This window comes from Anguilla anguilla, chromosome 11, assembly GCF_013347855.1.
Source record: "Anguilla anguilla isolate fAngAng1 chromosome 11, fAngAng1.pri, whole genome shotgun sequence".
Classification (NCBI taxonomy): domain Eukaryota; kingdom Metazoa; phylum Chordata; class Actinopteri; order Anguilliformes; family Anguillidae; genus Anguilla; species Anguilla anguilla.
In genome coordinates this window covers 41,572,917-41,585,642 of record NC_049211.1, presented here as the reverse complement: position 1 = coordinate 41,585,642, position 12,726 = coordinate 41,572,917, and the positions used below count along the sequence as shown (strand labels likewise).

The window sequence follows — 12,726 nt, the reverse complement described above, 5'->3', positions numbered from 1 at the left end:
GCAGCAGCAAACAGGCAGTCAGACAGAGGCTGAGTCTGAGCTGCGGCAGGCAGTCAGACAGAGGCTGAGTCTGAGCTGCGGCAGCGAACAGGCAGTCAGACAGAGGCTGAGTCTGAGCTGCGGCAGGCAGTCAGACAGAGGCTGAGTCTGAGCTGCAGCAGCGAACAGGCAGTCAGACAGAGGCTGAGTCTGAGCTGCAGCAGCGAACAGGCAGTCAGACAGAGGCTGAGTCTGAGCTGCAGCAGCGACCAGGCAGTCAGACAGAGGCTGAGTCTGAGCTGCGGCAGGCAGTCAGACAGAGGCTGAGTCTGAGATCGTTTAGCCGCGTAAGGCTACGAGACGGGGGACGTGCTCGGGCGAAAAGCCTGGCTCAGCGCTCGTCTGCGGGCTGTCCTGCCCCCCCAATCCCCCCACCCCCCCACGCCCCCTCGACCATCCAGGACGTGCGGGGCCTAGCAATTCTCCCCAGCACACAAGGGGAGCGGGTTCCTTTTTTTCTCGATTCTGTCGCGGGCTGACTGATGTTGTCCTTGTCTGTGAGCTGGGCTGCTCCATTATTCAGCTCTGTTCTGTGATGGGGGAGCTGAGTAAATCATACACTCTACAAAGCGCTATTCTTGGAATATTTAGTTACGTTTTACGGTTACACTTTACATTAAGCCGCCGCTATGCCCGTGTAGCTAAATTGTAACTAATGTGGTAACGAGATGTTATTACTGAGTAACTCTCCCGTAGGTACTGTGACATGCAGTAACAGTTAGTGTTATTCTTAATTACACCTGTGAAAAAAGGCCAGCCCTACTACATCTCTCCTACTAAAACGAAATCACTCTGTATCATGAAAACACTTTGTAAAATTAACAGGCAAGCTTTGTTTGTTGTGTATCATGAAGATATAGCCTATGAGTGCAAATGCAACGTTTAAAAATATTCACGTGTGTAATGGAGCACTGCTAACTGCTGCTCCATGGTACCTACGATGGAATTAACAATAACCGCTTGTTGCCTGAATGATTTATTATTTATCTACACCGGCATAGTTGCAACTTACTGTTACCTACAGTATTTTACATTTACATTTGGTAATTAATCACAATTTCTTATCCATGTACAGCAACAGTGAAACCTAAGTGTTGTTCTATGAAAGAATGCTGTAATAAACATATTATCACACAAGTATCATATTGAAGGGTGAAATATACTCCAGCTGCAGGCACAGCCTTAACATTTTGGCCCTAAATGCAGGGTTCTGAAGGACAATGTCAGGGTAGGCCCAAAAAGGTTGAATGGAAATCCTCCATTTCTGTCCTTTCTCCAGAAAAAAAGTAGGAGAACAACCAATATGATTTTTTAAATTATTATTTAATGAAGCTCATGTACAGCAAATCATATGATAATTACTGTAAGAGCTGATATACCCGTTCCCTTTGTAAGCTGTGCTTTCCATACTGCATAATGTGCTGCTGAAAAGCTGGAGTTGACCTCTGCTTCGCCAATAAATATTTCTGCTACTCAGACTCACTGAACCATTAAAAGCAAAACCTGTAATCTGTATGCCATAAACATTGTTACACCTAAATTGCTATTATATGTTCATGTGTCATAATCCAAATGATTGCACTGAAGGAAACCAGGTAAGCGGTCGTTTGAGATTATTGGTGCTTTGTATGTGTGACCTACTTCAGAGAGAGCAGAAAGATAGTCTTCTCTCAGAGACCCATCTAATGAGTTTTCATTTCTGTGCTGAAATGAGATACCCACAGTTTCATATCGTTAATGCTCTTGAAATGAGCTCGAAGGAAACTGGCGGAGGGCACGGCTCTAAACCGCAAACTAGTGTAAAACTCTTTTGACAGTTGAAGAGAGCCAAAATGGGGGATGTCGGAATTAGCGTGCTAGCAGACACAGATTTTAATGTCATGCTAGTGTGCGCGGTTTAACAGGCAGGAATAATAATTAAAAAACCGTGAATATCTTTAGTGCAGAATTAGCAAGAGAGGTAATGAAAGAGAGGGGGGTTCAGAAGGTGAAGTGTCAGACCGTCAGTGGAAAGAAGCTTTGTGCAGCTCGAAAAACAGACACCTGAAAACATAGCACGATGAAGAGTGTGTCTGAGAGAGAGAGAGAGAGAGGGGGAGAGAGAGAGGGGGGGGAGGGAGAGGAAAAGAGAGACGGACTGCTGGCAGGATGTGGCCGCGTGTAGACGAGGCTGCGGTGACATCACAGCTGCAGCACCTGGGGGTCCGGTGGTGGGGGGGTGGGGGGCTGCGGTGGTGGGGGGTGGCGGGGGGTTGGGGTGGGGGCTGCGGTCTGCGGTCTCTGTTCAGATTCACAGCCCGCGTCCTGTCGCGACGAGATCGGAGTTATTTTGAGGACAGGCACAACAGACAGCAGGAGGAAATGAACCGCGTGCTGCTTCCTGGCGGCCAGACGCACCTGCTCTCCGAACGAGCTGCGATGTCATCAGCGCTGACACACAGGGGCTCATTTGATGATGCCAAATTTACATAACAAACAAAGTAAAAGCGGCATTCTGAGTCAACGCAGCGTGTCCCTTTTGCCTCCATGGTATCACAGCAACAGCTACACTGCATGTACTGGGACCAGCTGAGTGCTCTTAATCACAGGAACCAAAGGATTTATTGCGAATCTTTTAAGTAACTACAATAGGTGCAGTTCTCAAATATCACCATATTGCATTGAGAGCTATATTAGAGCACCCTCTTTCATTTTAATAGCTCACCCCAAGCTCGCTTCGATTGCTGAAACTGTGGTAATAATGAGCATGCCAAGCTGGAGAATCGTTACTAGAAAGATACTCTGGGGAGTCTGATTTCGCAGTCTGTTTTCCAAAATGACAGACTGCTCATGACTGCGGTTGGTTATGATAAATTCCACTGCTAATGAAATATCCTTGTCTCGGAGGCAAGTGCAGTCTCTCCGCGCCCTTGTGTTTGCTGGGGACGGGCAGACGTTGCATTATTCATTCGTGTCAGTGCGTCCGGTTACGCAATCTTCCGTCTCGGCGCAAGAGAAAACCTCGACGGAGGGGAGACGTGGCGAAGCCTGACCCACTTACCGGCGGGCCGACGCCTTCGTGGCGGAGAGGCTGGAGGGGGACCGGCCCTGGAAACCCGGCTCGTGTCCCCAGCCTTCCCTCCATCCATCCCTGACGACCGCTGGCTCCCTCAGATGTACCTAGCAGTAGCGACGGTTCCCCACTAGGGGGCGAACAAGATCGGCACTTTTCTGTCCTCGCAGTACTTTTTATATAAAGTTTTTTTTTTCTTCAAGGGATGAATAAATTAACAACGCTGGCAGCACACGGTATATCTTTGAAAAGAGAGTGAGAGAGTAGAGCCTGAAGAATTGTAAAATGATGAAAAAAGATGATTCATGGAACGATATTAGTCTAAGAGCGAACTGTTAACAGCCAAATTAGTGAGTATGTCCTGTTTAACTGGAAATTTGGCCACAGTTGCTGATTCAGTGCAAAACAGTATTTCATGATTTAATGTGACTTTTGAATGTAAGGATCCATAAAACCTTCCTCATAGCCCTTGTAGATTGTTTCTGCAGGCTCCAACTAAGATTCTTTCTTCGTTAAGACTTGTGACAGATTGTCAGATGACTGACGGCTGCGTTGATTGCTGATGATGAGTCTTGGTCCTCCTTTGTCTAATTCAGCTATGCTTTTTACTCTTTCCGATCACAAGTCTAATTCCCTAAAAATGCGCAAATCAGATGATTATGTGGCATAATTTTTTGGGTTTATGAATTTATTTTATTGTTGAGGGTAGTCCTGTATTTTACTAGGTAAAGCCCCATTGAGATTAAATATATCTATTTTTTATGCGTGACCTTTTTGATTATAAAATAAGCATAAGTTGGGTCTTCAGCTCCCACACAATTGGTGATCCCATACTGGGATTGAATATTGGATACAAGTGACAACTTTAGCCAATCAGAAGCAGGCTTTGCATAAACCATATTTCCAACTGCTCTTAATGTAATTCACAAGTATTGTTTCATTATCCATCTATTCCAGCATCTAGACCTCCCACGGGATAATTCTTAGCCTCTGGTTAGCTTCAACCTTGTGTTGGTATAATTGTGTCTCTCAAGGGGAGGTTGGAATTAGAATGAAAGAAATAAAGATCTACTTGGACTCAGATGCAATCATCCTGCATGCCTGAATCATCCTGTCTAATAATAAATGGAGATTAAACAGTCATGCAGTGTATCTGACAAGAATATAGAGAGCAGGCAAAGACTGTATGCTGTATATTACATTGTGAAACAGCGAGAAAATTTACATCTGTTTACATCAATGCTGTTGATTTGAAATTCAGCTTCTCTTTTAAACCATCTGAAGCTTGAATGTTTAATTCATTAGCTGGGAGTGTTTCCTTTAGGGAAAATATGTATCTTGCATTTTGATGGCATCGATGAAAACCTTGCAACTCTATAAGCCTTATAGAAAATAAAGAATTGATAGGTTACATGGTGTTTTAAGTCACAGAGCCATCAACCATTGAGAGCCAAGTACACAACAGATGATGCTAGCTTTATTCTCTTTGTGTGTATCAATTTCAAAAGTGGAAAAAGGGGGATACAAGCAGCTTTTATGACCCGGACATACAAGTGTGTAATATATTAGAATCCCTTTGTATAATACAAATAATATAATCCCAGAGCCATCGTGCTGCTTTTGCATGCTAGGCTTGCTGCTGCTCACAGAATTACGCTCACCCTCCACCACCCCAGTTTACACCTGTTGATTGGATCCGCTTCTAGGTACTGGGGGGGTTAATATTTCTCCTGTTAGTGGGGGAGGTGTAGCGTGCCCCCTGTTTAATAGGTTAGTGCATGCTGGTACATGCGCAGAAGTACCTAAAGCAGATCCATTCAGCGCCAAACCAAAAAGTATTACTTTGCATTTTTCCACAGTTATATTCATAAAGATGTCACTTAAATCAGATGCACAGGTCCCCTGGCATAGTCAGTGAGTCCATCACATAACTCCCCTCCCCCCCCGATTCTCTCTCCGCAGTTGCCTGGAGACGGGCGTGTGCTACGACAGCGACGAGGCGAACGCGCGCAGCGTCTCCAGCACGTCCAATCGCTCCTCCCCGCTCTCCTGGCGCTGCGGCCAGTCCAGCCCGCGCCTGCAGGCCGGCGACGCCCCCTCCTCCACGGGGGGCGGGTACCGGGGCGGGCCGGGGGCGGGGCAGTACGCCTCCCACACCATGCCCGCCCGCGTGCCTGGGCGGCCGGGGCACGCGTCCCGCCTGGAGCTCATCCAGAGCCTGGAGGCCGACGACCCCGAGCTCAAGCCCGGGTACCTGGGCGACTGCGCCCAGCTGACCAAGAGCCTGCCTGACGCGGAGGAGGAGGAGGAGGAGGAGGAGGAGGACGACGACGACGACCTGGCCAATGGGTAAGGGTGCCCGGCTCCGCCCCCTCTGTCCTATTGCAGAGCGTGTACATTGCTTCGGCCAATCGCATTGCTCTGTTTTTTAATGTGCGGTTTTGGCATCCAGACTTGTAGAATGGCGTAGAACGGTGGCCTTTGTATAACTACAATGGGGGGGGCAACTCCAGTCTTGGAGGATCACAGTGTCTGCAGGTTTTTTTCCTTTTATTATTATTATAATAATAATAATAATGATTATTATCATCATCATCATCATCATCATCATCATCATCATCATAATAAACCTATTTTGTAGAGCGCTTTTCAGGGTAAAAGTTGTTTTGATGCCATAAGTGCTTTATAATAACACAATAAAACAAAATTAATGCATTTAAAAGAAAGAGAGAGAACAATAACAAGCTACTCAGTAATTAGTGAAATATTGTTTAAAATGATGTCTTTAGAAGTGGATTTGAGCCCTACTAGGTGAAGTGATTAGGTCTTGGGCTCAAAGTATGTGCATCCTAGTCACTCAATGACCTAAATTCAGTACCTAAGTACCAGAACACACCAAAAACCAGCAGACGCTGTGGCCCTATGGAACTATGACAGCACTGACGTACAAGACTGCTAGGGAATCAGATGATCTATCTCTTGTCTCTGTTCGTCTGTTACTGCAGCTGCATGAAAAAAAGTGTGGTGAGTTAGTGATATGAAACTTTCGCCGGCGTTATTTCTGGAGGATGTGAAATCGGTTTCAAGTGAGAAGTGAGAAGTGAAATCTCAGTATTGAGTTTCGGATGCTGTAGTGCACCTGCTGCTGGTTTTGATTGTGGCGGGGCTACGTGATCGCGACCAGAGAAGCCTGCTTTTATAGCCAGACCGTTTGTTTGCTCTCAAGGATTTACTTTTTTATTTTTATTTTTTTGCTGGATCTGTAAAAAAAATGTTTAAACCGAACACAATATAGTCATTGTAGCCCAGATAGCTGCTCTCTGGAGCTGTTGCCATATTGTGATACATTGAGGGAATCTGCAGTGCTTTCTTAGCATGATAAAGTCTCGTGGTTGCAGAGCCCTGCAGAGTTTCGCTGTGAGTGACAGTGTGTGGTGATGATCTGTGATAGCAGGATGTGGAGGCCAGATCTATGCGAAACATAACTGGATAAAGGAGCCTTTCCAAGCCGCGCACGGCTTAGCTCTGCGGTAATGAAGCATATTATGAGGCTCCCCACCAAGATGGCCTTTTCATTGGCACCTGTAGGCCCATTATGTGTAGTGTAGTCATGGGCCCCCTCGTGGAGCTCAGCTTTGAGCCTGTACTCATAGCATAGCCATGGTCCCTCTCCTGGAGCTTGACTGTGATCCCCTATGTGTAGTGTAGTCATGGGCTCCCTCGCGGAGCTCAGCTTTGAGCCTGTACTCAGAGCATAGCCATGGTCTCTCTCCTGGAGTTTGACTGTGATCCCCTCCTAGTGTAGTCATAGGCCCCCTTGCAGAGCTCAGCAATGAGCCCCTCTGCAGAGCATAGCCATGGGCCTCATCATGGAGCTCAACACAGCTGTGAGGAGTGTGACATCACCCTGGCACAAGTGTTTCAAACATACACTCTCCCAGAGGAAGGGTGTTGGCTGGGGAAGTGGTTAGGGCTCTCGAAACTGTGTGTGTGGTCCGTGTGGTGTGTGGTAGGCTAGTTTGAATTCACGGCTGGTGTCTGTAGGCCGATTTGAATCAAATAGGTGCTATTGACCTTTTTTCATGTCATCAAAAAACATGCGTGCGCATTTTGTGCTCTGATAATACAACATCAATGCTATCTAGTTCACCAGCTGTTTTTAAAAGCTGTAACAGAATGTCAACACACTGCACATGGTGCCACTGTATCTTTATACATTTTTAATTCTGGAGTAACATGAATAGCAAACGATGATACAAAAAATGAGCTTACAAATTGTGGGAGTGGCTGACCTAGGTTCCACCATTAAAAAAACCAGTTTGAGGTATTATGGGGATGATGAGGTTAATGTTTACAGTATCTCCAGAGCGTCAGCCAGCCTGCCTGCTTGCTCAGGAAAGGCGTACCTTTTCCATCTGTTTCTCTTTAGCCGGGCAGCTGCCTGATTTTCTCATTTTCTGTCTCATTTACTCATTTGAAGCTCTCTTTGTCTCTCTCTTTCCCTCCTCTTAAATTCAAATTCACAGTCCGTCTAAAGTCTCCACACACAAATACACACACAAACACGCATACACACACACACACACACACACGCACGCACACACAAACACGCACACACACCCACATACACACACAAACACGCACACACACACACATATGCACGCGCACACACACACACGCATACACACACACACACACACACATGCATACACACACACACACACACACACACACATGCATACACACACACACACAAGCGCACACACACTCTGTACTCACAGGTACAGATTCAGCTCCAGTCCTTGTGCAGTGGGATCTTACATCAAACAGCACACCGTGTGTAATAAGGGCCACACCCTGCTCTTTCACTAACAAAGAGACTGCAGGAGGGAGGGAGAGAGGGAGGGAGAGTATGTGTAAGAGAGTGAAAGAGGGGGAAAGAGAGAAGGAGAGTAGGGTACATAGAGGGAGTGAGTGAGAGGTAGACACACTTAGTGAGAAGTTTGCATCCTCTGCCTGTTTATGCCGCCCAAATTAGCTTTCAAAGGGGAGCAGTTATTGGATTTGGAGAGACATACTGGGCCTGGCACACAATTGGATGCTGTTGACACCGCAGGAACTCCCCTGATCCCTTGGTTGACCACACATGCATGTGCATCCTATCCAGGCCAGTGAGCGCACTACTGTGACTGTGTTCCTTTGTGGAGGAAGGACGTCCTATATCACAGGTGACCTGTGACACTGTTTGGGGTCACACTGGACTCAGTTTTCATTGGTCGATCCTGGAGGCCCCCCCTCCCCCCAACTCTCATCCCCCATGGCTGTTCTGGGATGTCGGCATCTGTCAGCGCAGCCCCAGGTTGCCAAGGTGACTGTGAGCGTCGCCATAGGAACTCTTACATACCTGCTGTACACCCAACTGCATATACGTTACTAACGTTAAGGAAGACACTGAGACAGGGGAAGGGCCTTGGGTTTCGAATGGAGGACGAGTGTGTTGAGTGGGTTGGGTCAAACCTTCTCACCTTGACCTTGTGTGAGTAGAAACCAGCCATTCTCTGTTGCTCATACTGTCTGTCAGCTGCCTTAGCTACCAAAGAGAAGCTCTTGGAAGCAATGTGTATAGCAGATATACCCATATGGAAGAGAAATATACAACAATGAATATGTTTTATTTCACAGATATATATATATATATATATATATATATATATATAATTTTTTTACTTTATTTTTTTTAATCAGGCGTGAGCACAGCAATAATTTGAAGATTTACCCTATGCAGTGTGCAATATTATGTTTTGATCTGGATGACATGTTTTTAGGACTCTGCTGTGTATTTCAGTACGGTGTGAGCATACAGAGTGGATCACTGCACACGCCATAACTGCATTACAGGGCTGTGCCTCGCTGTAAACATTCAGGCCCAAAACTAAACTGACCGGACACGTGAGCAGCATCACCCTTCCATCACCGTCGCGGTAAACGGGCTGATCGAATCTCAGGCCCCGCGTAACGAATCTGAATCACGGGACAGCGTGTTCTCACGGTGCTTCTAGGTACCGATTCCAGGCCTCGTGATCCGATATCACGCGGGAGGACGTGAACGCTGCGTGATACGGGCGCCGTCGCGCCTGCTGAAGAGCTGTGAACGCTTCGGTCTGCTGTCCGTTAGATCTGCTCGGCCGGCCGATTCCGGCTGGCGGTTTTGCTCGTCGGCATCCTTACGATTCGCTGGACGGAGTGACCTTTGACCCCGTTGTCTCTGACCTCCTCAGCGTTGCCGCTCAAACTCGCTTGTGACGGCAAAAGGAGAGAAAGAGTCCTGTTCTCCTTCCCATCCCTCCGTCCCTCCATCCCTCCATCCCTACCCTGTGCTGTATTTCACTGTGTACAGTGGGGCATAAGTGCTGTATTACAACCCAGCAGCCTTCTGGTAAAAGTGCTGTATTACAACCCAGCAGCCTTCTGGTAAGAGGGCTGTATTACAACCCTGCAGCCTTCTGGTAGAACTACTGTATTACAACCCAGCAGCCTTTTGGTAAAAGTGCTGTATTACAACCCAGCAGCCTTCTGGTAAAAGTGCTGTATTACAACCCAGCAGCCTTCTGGTAAAAGTTCTGTATTACAACCCTGCAGCCTTCTGGTAAAAGTTCTGCATTACAACCCTGCAGCCTTTTGAGGGAAGATTTTCTCTCAGGCGATTATTGGTTTAATGGAAGCAAAGCGTTAAATTTACTTCCTCCAGGATCTGTGTGGAAGCCGGGGGAGGGAAATTCTCCCTGGTTTTTGTTGCTGTTCCAGCCTGGCTGTTCTCCTCTCTCTCCCAGCATCACTGTTCTCCTCTGTCTCCCAGCCTGGCTGTTCTCCTCTCCCTTCCAGCCTGGCTGTTCTCCTCTCCCTCCCAGCCTGGCTGTTCTCCTCTCCCTCTCAGCCTGGCTGTTCTCCTCTCCCTCTCAGCCTGGCTGTTCTCCTCTCCCTTCCAGCCTGGCTGTTCTCCTCTCCCTCCCAGCTCGGCTGTTCTCCTCTCCCTTCCAGCCTGGCTGTTCTCCTTTCCCTCCCAGCCTGGCTGTTCTCCTCTCCCTCTCAACGTTACTGTTCTTCTCTCCCTCCCAGTGATGTGTGTGGGATCCTGGATCACAGTCTCTCTCTCTCTCTCTGTCTCTGCTGGGAGACACGTGGCAGTTTAGTTTACTTATTCAGACGTGCATGCGGTCAAACACCACCGCAGTGCAGCGACGGTTCAAATCCTGCTGTAATGTGAAAATTCCACTTGTACTAAACAGGGGTAAAATGAAAGCCATGCCATAAGAGCCATGCCTTATCACATGATAAATGAACACCTAGTTATTTCAATGAAATGGCTGACGGCTTTAAAATATTGCTTTATAATACATGCGCAGTGCAATCAATGCGAAAGCAGCTGGACCGGACTGGCTTGGCAGCCAGAAATGCTCTCTTTTTTTTATTTTTTAGAGCACATACTCCTCCTTATGGCTGAAAAACTCCAATGTGGTTCTGTTGCTGTAATGACTATTGATTGCCTGTTTGCTCCAAAGTGCGAGTGCAGAAGATTGATTAAGCGTGTGTGTGTGTGTGTGTGTGTGTGTGCGTGTGTGTGTGTGCGTGTGCGTGTGTGTGTGTGCACATGTGTCAGTCTCACAGACTGACTCCAATCACTGCGGCCCTCTTATCGCTGAGACGGCCCATGTGGATTACATGTTATCACCGTGCCAGTCCCACACCTCTTTGTCAGAGTTTGGTTTCTTTCCGCAGATTAGGGAGAGGTTAATCCCACAGCTGTCTGCTGGCTGTCTAGAGGGACTGTGATAATCTCCGTTTTTTTTCTTATTCTATGGTATGCACTTTGGGTCAGACCTCCACTGACTGAACTGCTAACGGGACCTGATCGAAAAAAATAAATTAATTAATTAAAAATCGCCCATTCAGACCTACTTCAGCTCAAAGTCTTTAGTCCGTAATTCGTCTGGTTTTCTCTGCGTCCTCGGTTTTTCAGACGTGCAGAACCTGTGTTTTATGTTCTCGCAGTGTTCTCGCAGTGCTCAGTTAAAGCAGTTAAGCAGTGCAGTCGCTGGCTCAGGGCTCTGGTCATATAATCCACTCGATTCCATGTCCCTGATGCTAGCGGCCGACTGGAGGCCTGTAGTTTACTCTCCCGATCCGCGCTGTGGGTTCGACCGCAGTTTGAGTGGGAAAGGGGCGCGCGGAGGTTCATTTCATCGCCCTAAGTGATGGAGTAATGGGTCAGAGGGGTTATGGGTAATGCGCTGACCAGCCCTGAGAAGGGTCATGTGACAATCCCCCAATATACACACACCCACAGACACGTGAGCGTTCACACACAAACAATACATTGCAATACCTTTATTCATTCATTAAGGACTCACTCATTAATTGGAAATTACCCTAATTATATACACAGCATATGATATACCTTCCCCTACCATCAGACATCGTATATACGCACAGCACAACCTTATACACACACAAGGTATATTTTTAGTATAGACTGTGTAAGGGAAAACACGTTAACGTACTGTCACCTCACAGTAGTTAAACAGGATTCTGCACTGGCCTGAGTAAATTATTAATGACAGGTTAAAAAGCTTCCATCGACTGAATTTTCTAGAAGGCACATCTGGGAGGGTAGAAGCTATTGTGTTCATCCCTTGTGTGGAACATGATGTTAGACTATTTTGTTACTCAGACCCATGTTCCACACAATGGGATGTGGTCACACTTCTAAATTTTGGACTTTTTTTTCCATTCCCTGGATGCAATTACCTAAAGTCAAAACGATGCAACTCAAATGGAGAACAGGTTTCGCACTTCAAGTTTCTGCTTCAAAAGCCTGCTGAAAACAGTAAATAAATAAATTTGGTCATTTGAGGCTAACACTGTCAGTTATGGTTATGCATTTTGGAGCCGTGGCATTTGAGGTCTGACATTTTAGGTTATTTTGTATTAAATCCCATTTAGGGAGCATCTGTGATCTGAATTATGGTAAAAATTAAAAATTAAAAATTTGACATATGGTCTCAAAGTCTTCTTGACTCCTGTCCACTCCTCAAATGTATTTTTTATGAGACTGTGAAACCCTGCCTTGCTCCTGGAAGGTGTTTATCTCGGAGTTGTGTTCTTCATTCATTTTTTAAATCCTTCAATCAATCATAGTCTTCAATATTAACTTTTTTTTCCAGTTTGAAGTTTTTGCAGGGAATGAATCAAAAATGAAATCGAAAATTTCACACATTATTTCACGCATTATTGACGGCTGGGACCCTGCTGTGGGGGGGTGGGGGGGGGCTCGGAGGGGTGGAGGGGTTCTGCTGAAGGCTCGGCCCCGCCCAGCGGACGCTGCTGCCGCGCTCTCATAGGAGGGGCTCCGAAAGCCCGCACGCGCTCTCTCTCTGCGGCAGGAGCGGCACAGCCGGTCACCATGGCAACCCCCGCTCCCCGAGCCACACTACAGCGTTTTCAGATCAGTCCAGTCTGGCGTGTGTGTGTGTGTATGTGTGTGTGTGTACATGTGTGCGCGTGTGTGTGTGTGTGCGTATCAGCTACATTTGATATACACACACACACAGCACCCCCCCCCCCCCCCCCCCCCCCAC

At 47.0% G+C, this 12,726-nt stretch overlaps 1 protein-coding gene across 5 annotated transcripts in view; it reads left to right on the top strand.

The window, feature by feature from the left end:
* Window positions 1-5,459, top strand: part of LOC118207708 (neuron navigator 1) — an 86,365-nt gene extending 80,906 nt beyond the window's left edge. For all 5 annotated transcript variants that reach the window (XM_035381562.1, XM_035381558.1, XM_035381561.1 and 2 more), the window contains exon 6: window positions 5,054-5,459. In XM_035381562.1, coding sequence (XP_035237453.1) covers window positions 5,054-5,444 — 391 coding nt within the window. In that variant the 3' untranslated portion in view covers window positions 5,445-5,459. The remainder of the gene's footprint in view (window positions 1-5,053) is intronic.
* Window positions 5,460-12,726: the final 7,267 nt, after the last annotated feature.